This window comes from Pagrus major, chromosome 21 (genome assembly GCF_040436345.1).
Source record: "Pagrus major chromosome 21, Pma_NU_1.0".
NCBI lineage: Eukaryota > Metazoa > Chordata > Actinopteri > Spariformes > Sparidae > Pagrus > Pagrus major.
In genome coordinates, this window is record NC_133235.1 from 24,077,816 (window position 1) to 24,093,082 (window position 15,267).

The 15,267-nt window shown below is 42.7% G+C and overlaps 1 protein-coding gene across 1 annotated transcript; it reads left to right on the plus strand.

Moving 5' to 3' along the window:
• Nucleotides 1–140: 140 nt before the first annotated feature.
• rc3h1b (ring finger and CCCH-type domains 1b) lies at nucleotides 141–15,215 on the plus strand. Its single transcript, XM_073490810.1, has 20 exons — nucleotides 141–256; nucleotides 1,601–2,034; nucleotides 2,918–3,038; nucleotides 4,526–4,765; nucleotides 4,856–5,031; nucleotides 5,149–5,349; nucleotides 5,491–5,623; nucleotides 5,855–5,973; nucleotides 6,314–6,426; nucleotides 6,564–6,800; nucleotides 7,457–7,668; nucleotides 7,790–8,196; nucleotides 8,313–8,471; nucleotides 8,615–8,770; nucleotides 9,012–9,234; nucleotides 9,354–9,444; nucleotides 9,593–9,689; nucleotides 10,364–10,582; nucleotides 10,864–10,967; nucleotides 11,359–15,215. Exons 2-20 carry the CDS (start codon nucleotides 1,804–1,806, stop codon nucleotides 11,513–11,515), a joined length of 3,396 nt encoding a protein of 1,131 aa, XP_073346911.1. The 5' UTR covers nucleotides 141–256; nucleotides 1,601–1,803; the 3' UTR covers nucleotides 11,516–15,215.
• The last annotated feature ends 52 nt before the right edge of the window (nucleotides 15,216–15,267 follow it).

Genomic DNA, 15,267 nt, shown 5'->3' on the forward strand with positions numbered 1-15,267 from the left:
TCAGTTTTGTGTGTTGTGTGGCTGCGCGCGTTGTCAGCAGCAGAGGGCGCTGTTCGCACTCCCCCCTCACACACACACACACACGCACACGCACACACATCTCGCCCAGCTAGCTGTAACCGGCTAGCGAGTCTGTTTTCGAGTTGACACCCTCCCCAAACCTCGGCAGCAGCTAAGCTGCACAGTCGACATGGCAAGAAAATATCGCAACAATTTCCTAAAGAAAGATGAAAATCTTCCAAGTCTTTTGGAATGAGTGAGTAGCATCGACAACAACGATCTGTTTGTTCCGACGGAAACTACGAGTAGAAGTTGCATATTTTGTTTAAGTCACGTTTAATGACGCATAGCTATGGATAGCTAGTTGTTGCTAACGCGAAACGGTAGCTAGCTCGCTCGCTAACAAGCTAACTGCTACCAGAGGGAGGAGTGCGGTCTGTTCGCTGGGGCTTTGCTAGCCTTCTGTGCTCAGTCCGACGACAAGAGTTAGCTTCGTCTCGGAAAACGTGTCCAAAACACAATTCTGCGACGAGCCTGAACATTTGGACACAAGTAAAAAAATTAGCGTCAGTGCGCCTGGTGAAAATACACATATGGTGAAGGCAGCTGGGTTGCTGGGTAGTTTCGGATGCTAGCGTTACATAATCTCGCCGTTGAGAGTCAAATGGCTCCACTTTCCAGTGTCACTGTGCTTCTTCTGTAGCTATCGTTTCTTAAACCAATACATGAGATGGTACCTAATGTTCTCGGCAGTGTTGTGAGTTATTTATCACGGTAACTTTAACAATAATAGCTGTTTCATGACCAACCAGTGGATAGTTTTCGATAATTTAGCAACAGTGTTTTTTTTTTCGTTTTTTTTTAAATCAGACGACGTTTGCTCGCTAGCTAACCTAGCAAACTAGCCACCCATAGCTTAGCTTGCTAAAAGTAAGCTAACGTTACCTACAATTATCGAGTTAGCTAACGTATCGCCTTGTTCCTGACAAAACATTACAAATGCGCGTGGAATAAAAAAATCAAGGTGATCACAGTCATGATAACAATCTTTGATACCAGAAGTACAATTGCCCAACTGTGTTAGCAAACGTTAGCTTCACGATAAGTTAGATAGCGCAGAGGGACTTGGTTGTTAGCCTCTTCGGGACCCTTTGTCCATAGTCATAGTGGTAACCAGCTCTTGTAAGTAGGCCACACAGCAGTTGTTTTGATCCTTCTCCGTCGCTTGTTTCCTCTGTATTTTACAGATAGGTGCTGTGTCACGTCTGATTTCATATTTAGTTGGTTTTGTGTCGCGGTTGAACAACGCGTACCGACGAGTAGTCAGAGCTAAATGGACTTGAGATAATAGATTTTTGATTTGTAACGTAGTCGAGTATCAGTAGTCCTCCCAAAATCCTACTTTGCACTTCCACTGGCCTTTAATGCCCATCTCAGCTGCAGATGCACTCATACACAACAAAGCCATCTTTATATAGTTGTATATATATATAGTTAAATTGTGTTGTAATGTGAGATAATAAGCATTTAAAACTGCACTGTGGCTGTTCAGATGTGCTGAATTCATTGTTAATCCCCCTTTTTCTCTCTCTCTTTCCAGTATTCATCACGCGATGTGATCCAAAATCCACAATGTGTGAGAACATTTAAGAACGATTGAGTTCGGAAGAAAACATTTTGATTCCAGTGGAATCTTCCATATATAAATATATATATATTATTTGATTTCTTTATTCTCTGTGTTAAAACTTACATACATTTACACACACACACACACACTCGTGTCCCATCAAACATATAATCATGCCAGTCCAAGCACCACAGTGGACAGAGTTCCTGCTGTGCCCGATCTGCACGCAGACATTCGAGGAGACTGTTCGCAGGCCCATCAGCTTGGGCTGCGGACACACGGTCTGCAAGATGTGCCTGAACAAGTTGCACCGCAAGGCCTGTCCGTTCGACCAGACGGCCATCAGCACAGACATCGAGCAGCTACCTGTCAACACGGCCCTGTTGCAGCTGGTGGGAGGCCAGGTGAGACTTGTGTCTTTGTTTATTTGTGTGCTTTATTAGATAGCGACGTCTATGCAAAGCTCTTCTTGGACGCCAGCTCATGGGTGTGTTTGAATAGTTTTAATGTGCCATTCATGAGTCGACGCTGCGATTCTTTTTTGTAATTACTGTTTATGGACTTTAGTAGAGTGTTGGGCAAGTGCTGTTGCATGATGCGCACAGCGAGGAGATTCCTATTATGAGTCACGCTTCAGGCGTTGAGCAATGACTTTAATTCTGTTGGTTTACTGAGGAACAGATCAGTGAAGCTGTAATTCTCCGAGGTGGTGTTTGACCAACAGGGTGAGGCACAGCTAATGGCGTATTGGGTTTGTTGGCCAAGTTTCCATACGGCGCATGATAATGGATAACGTCAGTGCATTGACTGTGAGCTGTCTGATACAGTCATGGCTGTGATGTCTTGTCTCATAGCTGAGTGCATTGAATATCTCTAAGGGTCTGAAGTCAAGATGGTAGACTTATTTGGTTAGTTTTAATGCATGTTGATTTTTTTTTTCTAAATTGGCACAGCCTGAGCATTAAAATAGAAACATAATGGAGGCTCCAGACTAACTTTTCATACCGGCTGCACCGGTGCACCCAATAATACTATTTAATGTAGTTACTCATCACATTAGTCGCACCCTGAAGCCCTGATAATTAGATAAATGCTTCTCTCAGGTGTCTTGGCTACATGTTAAATTGTGATTATGTTAAGTTCAGTGTTGACCTACAAAAAATGTGGCATACGCCTTCAGTACAATGCAATAGTTGTCAAATGTTTGTTCTTTTGTGTGTCTTTCATTGTTCCAGCTATTGTGATGTGATATTTGTCTAATTATTTCCCCCCTCTGTCCTCCTGCAGGTTCCTAAGGCTCAGCCAGTTGCCTTGATTACCAGTCCAGAGGACTCGCAGCATTATGAGGAGGCCAGGCAGTGTGTGGAGGAGCTGGCCCTCTACCTCAAACCTCTCAGCAACACCAGAGGTACAACACACAAACACATGCTTGTTACGCCTTTATTATCATCTGTTGACACTCTTGTTTCCTTTAAATGAAACTCGGAAAGTTGTGTTTAACACGGGAAGTATGCTCCCCGATATTCTTGGCGGTTCCATGTGGTTTGAGATGTGAGAATGCTGCTGCGAGGTGAATGTTGACGGTCGTGGCCTTGTTCCCTTTTTAAAAAACGTGCTGCGTGAGTTTGTGCTTTCTGCATGTCAATGTCACACAAGGAACAAGAAAGGGATGGAAAACTAAAGTTATACAAAACAGTAGTCAGTAATTTCCATAAGGACAAACATTTTTTAAAAGAACATCAGCCTGACAAGTGATGAACCCGGAGTTCAGTCAAAACTTCCCCTCATGAAGCTGTGGATATGATATCACTAGGCCATAAACGGACGATACACTGTTACAGATGGCAGATGTGTCAGATAATTTACATTTCTGACTTTGTTATCAGTTGAAAATATCAAAACTAGCGTGTGTGATCCTCTACTATTGTGTGATTCATGTCATGCGTGGGATAAACAAAGATATTAGATGTTTGATTAGGCTTTGAATAGTTTTTGTTGTTCGAGTTGGACTGTTGCCAGATCAATTGTCATTGTCAATAGAAAAAGCAGAACTACTTTTTCTGTTAATATATCACAGAGACATATCTCATCACTAGTTCTCATAAATGGCTGTTTCATAGGGATAGTACTGTCTTGATGGTCTTAATAGTTTTTACAAAATTCAGATTATATTTTCAAAGAGCAGAGAGGGTTAAAAGGAGCTCTTGCTAAATTGTTCACCTGAAATAAAATGTTAAAGACTAACCTTAGTGTCTGTTGGCAGGATTGCATTAAAACTGCATAATTGTTCTGCAAACATTGCAAATAAAGCACAACATGCTCCTGTGGCAACATTAAAAAGGTTAATGGTGGTGCTGTCCTTGATTGCTCTTTGTTTGGGTGCCAATTTTAAGCAACTTCCTTGATTTTTCACTGACCATGTTAACTGAATATAGTTGACTGAATTAAAAGCTTGATGCAAAATGTACTTCTAATTGAAACCATTGAAAAAGGCTCATTTCTCATCATAAATGAGTAAATTAAGTGCTTTAATCATTGTTTATTTAAACGTAAGGAAATTAAATCAAACAAAATAATCCCGTCGCTCAGAATTGCTGCTGATTTTCTCGCTGCGCCCGTCTTAATTCAATGACAACGTTTAAAAAAATAACAGACTTACTCTGTTGAACCCACAGGCTTTATTGGACCGCACGCACCACGTGACACATGCAGTGTTCTTTAAACGTTGCCTGACACATTTTAGTATCAACAAAGAGGATTATGTCTTACAAAGAACTTGATCTTCTGACAAATCTGTTTGTAATATGGGCATTATCTGTGTAGTCAGAGCTGTGAGCTGTGTTTTCAGTGTATATCCTCTTGGTTTACCAGTCGTCATCTCTAACCTCTCACCAGGTGTGGGTCTGAGCAGCACAGCCCAGAGCATGCTAAGTCGGCCCATGCAGAGGAAACTGGTAACTCTGGTCCACTGCCAGCTGGTGGAGGAGGAGGGCCGTGTTAGAGCCATGAGAGCTGCCCGCTCTCTGGGCGAACGAACTGTCACCGAACTCATCTTGCAGCACCAGAATCCACAGCAGCTCTCCTCCAATCTGTGGGCTGCTGTCCGTGCACGAGGATGTCAGTTTCTCGGGCCAGGTATGTCATTTTCCTTACCGTACCTGCAAAGTGAGACGAGACCTCTCTTTCAATTGTCACTGATGGTTTTTTATGTCTGTCCTCTCCCAGCCATGCAGGAGGAAGCTCTAAAGTTGGTCCTTCTCGCTCTAGAGGATGGTTCTGCTCTGTCCAGGAAGGTGTTGGTTCTCTTTGTAGTCCAGAGGCTTGAGCCGCGCTTCCCACAGGCCTCTAAAACTAGCATAGGCCATGTGGTGCAGCTCCTCTACAGGGCCTCCTGCTTCAAGGTATGTCACTGGCTGAAGTTTGTCAGTTTGCATGTCATAAAAAGCTCTCTGCAGAAGAAGGCAGAGGACAAAGCTTACACAAAAATACACTCTTTACCTCCTTCTGTGTCTACATAGGTTACCAAACGTGATGAGGACTCATCCCTGATGCAGCTTAAAGAGGAGTTCAGAACTTACGAGGCTCTGCGGCGCGAGCACGACTCTCAGATAGTTCAGATTGCCATGGAGGGTGGGCTGCGCATCGCACCTGACCAGTGGTCCTCTCTGTTATATGGAGATCAATCTCACAAGTCACACATGCAGTCTATCATAGATAAGGTGTGTAAGAGATGTAACTGTTTGCTTTCACGTCATAGTGTATTCTGGTATATTTCATAGATGATTTGTGTGTTCTGCGATACGTTGGAGTTTCTTATCTCCTTACATATAAAAGCATGTTCTTGTCTTCTTTTGGCGCAGCTGCAGACCCCGGCGTCTTTCGCTCAGAGTGTTCAGGAGCTGACGATTGCTCTGCAGAGGACCGGAGACCCAGCCAACCTCAACAGGCTGCGGCCTCACCTGGAGCTACTGGCAAACATTGATCCAAGTCCTGGTGAGAAACTACTTCAGGAATCTATATTTTGTATAGACATAAGGATGCAGTGTCACAAGCTGGAAACCACACAATGACCTTTGCATCTTTTCAATTCTTTCTCCAACATCTTTCCTATTATTCTAGTGTATCTTGTCTAAATACATTTTGTTTCCGTTTTGAATCATTTTTGATTTTAATACTTTGATAAAAGTCTGTTTTTCTCATATCTACATAATATTTTCTCCACAGATGCTCCCCCTCCCACATGGGAGCAGCTCGAGAAAGGGCTGGTCGCAGTGAAAACAGTGGTGCATGGCCTGGTGGACTTCATTCAGAACCACAGCAAGAAAGGAGCTGACCCTCAACAGGTCAGTTTATGCAACGGACCACAGAAAAAATGGGGCCCAGTCCCTTTACGTTGCCGAGTTAATCCAGGATACACTGACTGGAGGTCATAGTCTTACCACTACCACCATTAATACATCAATGATAAGACTTGTAGAGATGCACTTTGAAGCCGTTCCTAAGCTTTGTGGTGAAATAGATGTTATCAGTATCACCCAGTTCTGCTCTTCCTGTCATGTTTAAACACCTGTGTGTTTGGCTTTGTTTGTTGTTGTGCTAGGCAACCTCCTTGAATAGGGTTTAACCGTAATGACACAAGGTAAATGCTTTCTGTTTCAATAATACTTGGTGTCTCTCTTTTAGCCTCCTCAACACAGCAAGTACAAGACATACATGTGTCGTGACATGAAGCAGAAGGGAGGCTGTCCTCGTGGAGCCAGCTGCACCTTTGCTCACTCTCAGGAAGAACTGGAGAAGTGAGTCTTGACAAATACCAACATGTAGCATTCTCTCCTTTTTAGATAAAAAAATTAGATATTGAGGTAAAATGAAACCGTTCCCACACCACTAAGCATCTCTTAAACATGTTGTGCTTTGTTTTCTGTTTCGTCAGGTATCGTAAGATGAATAAGCGTCTGGCAGCTCGCCTCCCCGGCTCAGGAGGGCTCATGCCAGACGACGGCCTTCCTCTCGATGTAGCAGTGACCAGGAAGCCTTCGCCCCTCACCAACGGCGCACCCTCTTTGCCCCAGCTGATTGCCCGTGGCACCGAAGCCCCGTATGAGCTGTTGCGTAAACCCATGAAGATGGACGGAGGGAGTCCCAATGCCCCAGGATCACCACCTGATCCGTGAGTATAGCTGTCTCTGTGCATTCAAGTCTGTGACAGCCAAAGAACAGGCAGTTTCTTTTCTCTAGGTTTTGAATGCGTTCCCATATATGGAGTAAAAATCAAATACTTGAAATGAAATTTGCGATATTCATCAAAAAGAAGAGTTTTGTACTGAAAGAATAACCGACCTTTAGTTTTAGGAATGTCTTGTTTTGTCCAAATTCCAAATATATTAGATTTACTGTCATAGAGGAGTCATGAAACCAGAAAGTATTTACATCTGAGAAGCTTGAATCAGAGAATTATTACCTTTTTTATGTCTTTAAAAAATTGCTCAAGCCGATTCATTGATTATCAGAATAGTTTGTGATTAATTTCATAGTTGACAACTACTAAAATATTTTTTTGCTGCTCTACTTCTGTTAATGTTTTAGTGTTATATTTTGTCTGAAGCTGTCCACAACTCTACCAGGTGCAAACACTAAACGGTATAAAGTTGGTGTAGTTCAGTGGTTGCACAATGCAAAGGGGTTAGGATAAGTCTACCGAGGACAGGACAAATGTCATTGTCAAATCCGTAGAATCATATTTGAATAATGGCTTTATGGGAAAAACTGTCTGCAGGTTGATGATTACTCATGACTCATGATGATTGCTAACATTTATCCCTGTAGCATGGACTCTGTGCCCAAACCTGGTATGCAGCTGCCACCTCATGCCATGGCCCACCCGAGGATGCCAGCAGACCACCTCTCTGGGGTAAAGCACATGCCGGTGGTAGCCAGAGGTTCACCAGTGTACCCACAGCCACAGCTCCCTGAGATGTGCTACGACGCTCGCCCACCACCCTCTGCTTCTCAGTATGAGCCCCCACAATACTCCACAGGTATGGGTCGAGTAAATTGCGCTTCTGCGCTTGTGACTGGTGAAAAGTTGCCATCTTTTTATTTTTTGCGTAGAGATCATTTGGGAAGGTCATGTTAATAAAAGCTGTTTTTTTTTCTCAGGGTACCCCTACCAGCAGCCACAGTATGTTCCTCGGGATTACATGCGTAATCCTCCTCCACCCAGTGAGTCCGGGCCCCCTTACCAGGACCCCTACCCTGGCTACGGCCCTCCAGAGCGCCCATACCAGGCCCCTCACTCTGGTCCACCCTTCTCTTACCCACATCCTCCACACCATGACCGGGGTCGCCACGGGGCCTACTCTGGCCCACCACCCCCTCCACAGCCTTACCCATCTCAGAGGGATGGCCTGGTCAGAATGAGCCCTGCCCCTCTGGATGTCCCCCCACCCTCAGCAGCACAGGCTAATTCACTTTACCACCAGGAGCCCAGTGCCCGGGATAGATACCCTCCAGATGGCTACTATCCACCAGGTGCCCACCCTCCACCCATGAGGACTTATGTCAGGGTGAGTCGATTTCAGGGGTTTGCCTTTAACTCTTTGTGTAGCCATCCTAGCTACAAACCACTAAAATAAATGCCAGTTGTTCAGCACTAATATTTGAGCATGTGTGTGTGTTTTAGGGACCATCATATGGTGGCTCGCAGCCCAGCCTTGACTACCTGCACCGACGTCGCCAGGAGCTGTTATCGCAGCTGGAGGAAAGGAAGGTCATCTCCCCTCCACCATTCGCTGCCTCCCCGACTCTTTCCCATTCCTTCCCCAGCGACTATCCTCCAGAGGTTAGCACCTTGTGAATTTCATACATCTCTACAACTGGCTTCAAGAATCAGGAACTGCAATGGGCGTTGTGGTGTAATTGTTAAAAAGAGGTACTGGAAGTATTTGTAACATCACTTTCTCTGTGTATATTCTGTGTTTGCAGTACGGGGAGGAGAGCTCCAAAACCATGATGAAATGCAGAGAGCCTGACTACGCAGGGCAATACTCTCCCTGGTCTTGTGAAACCATTGGCTCCTACATTGGCACAAAGGACGCCAAACCCAAAGACGTTATGGTTCCTGGCGCCATGGAGATGATGGTGAGTTCAGATGGATAAAATCTGTTAGTAACCCTGTCAGTATTTTTTCCATTAGGGTAGGGAAAATGATGCGTTTTGATCCTGTTTGTCTAAGTAACCTGCCCTGACACCTACACGTTTTGTTTTGTTGAACACAGACCACAAGACAAAAACAATGTTTATTTAACAGTAGAGAATCAGGTGAAGTGCATGTAGCCTCAGCCTCTCTAACCGCTAATATCCCTCTTCCTCCCACTGTCAGAATGTGGAAGCTAAGGATCTGAGAGAACCATCACTGGAGGCTCCTCGGAGGGGTACAGAAGTCAAGGATGATGACCCCATTATCCCGTTTGGCCCCCAGCCCACTGTATCACGCTTCGGTGCCATTTCCCGCACCTCAAAGACTGGCTACCAGACCACCTGCCCTGTGCAGGCTATGGCCTCCACTCCCCAGAACCCAAACTCTAAACATATGGCTATGCCAGGTATGAGATCACAACAAGGTATTAATGACTGATACAGGGATCTTTTGCAACTTGGTCATTTCACATAATTGTGTCATTTAATTACATTTCTGACAACCATTTGACCATCTCTCCTACAGAATACACGTACGGAGGCCATGTAGGATGGGGTGGAGCTTCATACCCCTCCCACCAGGCTGCCTCTGCCTCTCAGGGACACTTAAGTGAGCGGTAAGGCCTGCGTGTTTTTGTTTTTTTTCCCTCTTTGATGATAATCACGCTTTCAGGAAGATATCAGAAATACGTGTGTAAAAATGAAAATTTATGCCCTGAGATGATTTTAAAGCAGTTTTTTCCCCACTGTATTTCACCCTCACAGCCTACCTATGGCAGCCCCAGACAGAGAACAGTTAAAGATTGAGCTGCAGCAGGTCACCCAGCAGATCAACCAACAGACCCAGATGCGAAGCATGGAGGTATGTATGATGCATCCACATGCTTCTTAGGTGGTCCCATTTCCCCAAGTTGGGAAGTCTTTACTCCTTTCGATATGATGTGTTCAGGAGCTTTTAAGTCGTAATGCGTAAACAAAATGGATGCTACAGTGAAGATGGCAACTAACCATATTAAAAATGACATGTGAGCAAAAAATTGATGCGCAATACATGAATTAAAAAAACATTTCTTACCATCAACCAAATAGTTACTTTGGTCTGTAGTGTTCTGCGTATATAACTTCAAAGCCAAGTACCAAAATTTTCAACTGCTTTCCAACTTGTTGTCCCAACTTAAGAGGGTGTTCATGTGAATTTTCCCAGTCAGGAACTCATTTTTCTGGTAATTCCTACGCCATATGATTTCAATGTCTAACAAGAGGACCTTCAAAGGTCTAGAAAGTACAGAAGTTGATTAAATATTGCTACTTGATAAGTTCTGCATTTAAAAAACATTATGATTTTTTTTATTATTATTTAGAAATCAAGAAGTTTTTTTATATCCCTGCTTTCATTTCACATGATAAATGAATCAGCGGTTGACAGTCATCCTAGTCTAGTCACTCTCAAAATATAGTCATTACTGTGCCACGCTTCTTCAGATAATTGCCAGAAATGCACACTCATCCTTCTTCACTTCCTGTCTCACTTTCCAGGCTGCCAGTAACTCTCTGCTGCTGCAGAGGGAGGCCAGCGCGTTGGCAGGACAGCCTGTGCAGTCCAGTCAGAGCCAGGCGGCAGCAGCAGCCCAGCAGCAGCAGGCCAAGTGGCCAGCAGGGGGAGCAAGCACAGCAGCTGTATCCAGTGAACAGCTAAGCCTGGAGCTCCACCAGGTGGAGAGAGAGATTGGCAAGAGGACCCGGGAGATGGCTTTGGTAAGGGTGGTGGGGAGCTAATGTATGCTTAGATAAAGTTGGGATAAGGGGGAATTATTGATTTAAAAAAAAAAAGAGAGAGAGAAGAAGTCTCTTAATGGACTTTAAAACACTAAGAAGAGTGCGTATATGCATGCAACAATATCCGTTGTAGTAATCTAGGCCATGGCTCTGATTGGGGTTCAGGTGGATCTGATGAGCTCGACATTTTAACAAAAACAGAATATGTAGCCGAGTGTCTCTCCAGCAAAATAAGCCTGTTTTGTCCATCCCCAAACCAGGAAAACCAAGTAGCCCATGATGTTCAGCAGTACAAGATGAAACCTGCAGAGAACGGACAACCAGAGCACAAGACACAGCTGGAAGAAATCTCGCTGGCTCTTGGGTGATTATACACATATTTGACTATATGTGCATTAGAGCTGCAACAATCATTCGATTAGTTGATCAAAAAGACTGTTCTGATAACTGATTAACTTTCAACAGAGTCATTTGTTTAAGATTTTCTGGTTTCAGCTTCTTAAATAGGAGGATTTGCTTGATTTTTAACTGTTGGTTGGACAAAGAAGCAATTTGAATGATGTCACTATGATCTCTGAGAAATTGTTATAAGCTTTTTTCCATTTTATAGAGTGATCAGTTAATCCTGACAGTAATCGGCATATTAATCGATAGTGAAAAATATCACAAGTTGCAGCCCTAATGGGTATGAGTTACCCTGATCTCTCTCCAGTGTTCCTTCTTCTCACTTGTGTTTTTCTCTTTCCTGAATCCAGCGAGGTTTCAAACGGCTCCAGCAGTCTGCAAGAAAGTGCAGTGGGCGGGTCCATGCTGTCACTGACCAACAAGACGTCTGCGTTGAGCATGTGCTCTGATCCTGGTGCCACTGGTTCAGAGATGCAGAAGAATGGCGTCGTCCATTCCTGCTCTTAGGCAGTGCACACTTGCACACAGACACACACACATACACACACATACACATACACACACAAGATGCTCAATTGAAAAGCATGCACAGGCACACACACACACACACCCATTCTATTTAGAAGATGAGCAGTATCTGCCGTGATATGAATTTTCTTTCTTTTTGTTCTGTGAATGAGCTTTTTTTAATGACTTTCCTTGCCTGGAAACCAGGGCATATGATAACATTTCTTGTGTGTGTTAATTTTTTTTTTTCTTTCTTTTTTTTGTACTGGGATTACAGATTAACAAGGCTCACAATAGATATATTAGGAAGAGAAAATGGTGGTGACGTTGACAGTGGTATTATAATTTCATTCAGCAAGGATAGGCCTATTCCATCTTTCATTAACACAAAAAACATTTGTTAAGTATTTGCCTGATCCTCCTCATATCAGATGTTTTTGGCATACATGTAGACGAACGGTTAGATACAAAGGAGCAGGTCAATAAGCACTATCACAGCACATCACATGCACTCTGAGGAACCTCTCTTGTTACAATTTGACGATCTATGAAGATGATGTAGGAAGTGTGTCGCTTGGTACTCACCCCCAGAATCGTAAAAAAAAGAGTGGTTGCCCAGATCTAGATGGTCTGAGGAGGGAAAAGCATTAACAGTATTCCACCAGTATTCATCTGAAACAGAAACGCGAGGTGTTTTTTAGAAATCACTTTAGCGCCACATGCACGTCCTCACCTGCCACGAGAAGTATGATTTTTATTAGTGCATTTTATGAATACATCATATATCTGTTTCATACTTGAAAGCAGTATATTATATTTAATTGAAGCATTCTGTTTTAAGGATTGCAACAAGTCTTTTTGATAATGACCTTTCCACATGTTTTCTATAAGGGAATCTACCGTGCTTCTCTCGGTCGTGGCGTGACCTGATGTGGTTCGGTCGGCTTTCGCCCCGTGCGCCGCAGGGCTGCATTCAGTCCAAGCAGATTATGTTATGAAATCGTTCGCAGCATGCTCAAAAAGAACAGTTGAGTTTTCTGGTTATATGCAAATGATCAGGCTGAGAGAGTACATCTTTCTGCCTCAGGAGTCCAGTGAATGAGTGTAAAACTTGTCTGTCAGGGTAAAATAAGGATTTCCCTCCTCAGAGCTTCTCATCTGGCCACACAAAAGGCCTCCCCATTGGGATTATCTTGTCATTTGTTCTCCTAACTTCTATGAAGTTGCCTTCCCTTTGTGTTTTTTTTTTTCGTAAAATTTTTTTCATGCTTTATGTTGTTACGATTTGGGGGGTGTGGCCTACCTAGTGAAGGCTTTATAGAGTTGCACGCGTGTCCTCCTCTCTGTCATGAAATGGTTGAATTCCAAGCAAAACCCAGACTTATCTTTTGTACTCGTAGAAAGGAAACTGTTGTAGCGTTTTTAGCTTCACAGTACTTTTGAAATCATGTTTACAGCTGAGGATATTAGCGTTGGTTACTGAGGGGTGAACACATCAGACTTTTCAAATATAGCTAGCCGCAAAAATAGCAGATGTGAGTGTATTTAAACATCTTTATTGGTGAGTCGGACAATATTCTGTTCACACTGTCACGTTTTCCTTTTCACACCTCAATGTCATCATCACCACCATTGCCACTATTATTGCTCTTTCTCCATCATGTCAGTTGTTTACTGCTGATGCTCGACACGGAGCTCTTTGCCTTTTGTAAACAATTAGCATGATGGGCTACAGTTTTACAGCTCTGCTGAGAGCGAGTGAGTCCTTGTGTTTGAACGGTTGAAGGATAGAGGAGACGCTCCCGGGGCAAGTCGCTTAACGCTGAGCCTTCGTTCAGGTCAGACGAGGGGTTCTGTGAAACTGACAGTTTGACAAATCCCTGATAACTGATGAGTCAAATAAATAAAGACACAAATGTTTTGTGGGTTATTTGATAGGCATCTCTTCCAGTTAGTCAGCGCCATGAATAGTGGATGTTTGGGTTTTTCTTTATTTTCTTCAAATTTTCCTACCACACTTCAAGCCTCTGGCTGCTCCTCGCTACATTTATTGTTTAGGTACACAGCTCACTTATACATATGAGTATGTATACATACATTAATATACTAAAGCACTATTAATGTGCCACCTCTTATTTTACTCGCTCAGCATTTATATTAAATGATCTCTACTAGAATCAGCATTTTTTTTTTTTGTTTTGTTTGATTTGTTCTCTGTCCACTGGTTGCCAACACAGACTTTATCCTTTCCCAGACGAAGGACTTCTGTGCGCATTGATGTGTGTTCACTTAATCTTTTGTGTTCAAACAAAGATGTTCTTTATAGACTATGCTTCCGAAGAAGACAAAAATTCTGTAACTTTGGAAAATTTATGGAGACGTTTTGTGTGTGCTAGATTGTATTGTAGAAAATGTACCCTATTTTTTTTTCCTCAAAGTGTGCTGTACTGGGTGATAGTGTTGAGGTATTAGAAAAGTGTTGGGGTTTTTTTCCCCACCCCTGCCCTACAAGAGGATATTCAGGAAGTCTCTGATGAAAGGTTGGCCTTAAATCCTCTTGCAATGCTCCTTTACCTTGTCTGCTTTAGGAGCATGAGATGATCTCAAAAATAGTAATTTACACTGAATTGGCATGACTTAGAGTCATACAGACGGACTCTAGTAGATTTCCCCCCGTTTTTGAAAATTTCTTATGAAACTACAATAATGCAAATCTCTTATGATTTGACGCAAAATGTGTATTTTTTATTATTTTTAAAGGAAAAGTTGACCTAGCTTTTTTTTTTTTTCTTTCTCTTGTTTTTTTTTTGTTTCTGCAATAGTTGAGTGAATTTACTGACCTACAAGTCTTACAGTCTTTAAAGCATCATCTGACCTGATGTGTAGTCAACAGCTATAAGAGTATCTGAGTGACATTCACACAATAATTTTGTTCTGCAGTTATAATTCCATGAATTGGCGACATTTGACGGTGTTAATTCAGTACGTTGTTTTTCACTTCTCTAAGTGCGAGTCAACCAAAACTATCACGATGCTGATTCTACCTGCTGGGTCCCCTGCAGGTCTGAATGAGCCTTAAAACGCCTTTAGCTTAGCAGAACTGACATATGACAATGACGAATGGGGTGGTTTACTATTTAGTAAATAGCAAAGATGTTCATTTCAATCTCCTGTGTGTTTTTGTTTCTGAGTGGAACTGCTGCCTCAACCCCCTCATTTACATAATTAACCCCTCCACTCCCATCCTTGACCACTGAACTCTGTTACTGCTGTTTGAGGCTCACATTTTATTCCCTGACTTTCTGGGGAAATTCGCAAATGGCTATTTTATATGATTACTCCCTTGTAAAATATCTCTTAAATTAAGGTACAGGTTTGATTTCAGCAAGAAAAAAGAAGTTTTTATATGTGTATTATACTCCATTAAGGAATGTCTAGAATTATCTTCCTCCAATGTGGATGTAGCCATTATTACGCCATTTTATGACTTTGTAAGAGAATTCACTGTGTGAAAATTGGTTTGCATTTTTGTATAATACAATCTGCTTTTTTTTTTCGTTTGATACGAGAGGGAGGTCAAACTGGAAGTTTGAAGAGAGAAAAAAATGAACCTGTGAAATTGAGAAAACAAAGTGTAACTTATGTACAACAGTGATTCTAAGCTGAGGGGGAAAGATTAAATGATATTGCTAACTCAGAATCGTTGTGTCGTTGTTTTCTATTGAGTTCAACCAGTTCAAGAGCAAATTCAG

Coding starts and splice junctions, on each gene's coding strand:
- rc3h1b (XM_073490810.1), top strand. CDS start 1,804: ATGCCAGTCCAAGCACCACAGTGGACAGAGTTCCTGCTGTGCCCGATC. Junction 3,039..4,525: donor ACCTCTCAGCAACACCAGAG/GTACAACACACA, acceptor ACCTCTCACCAG/GTGTGGGTCTGAGCAGCACA. Junction 7,669..7,789: donor GCCCCCACAATACTCCACAG/GTATGGGTCGAG, acceptor TTTTTTTCTCAG/GGTACCCCTACCAGCAGCCA.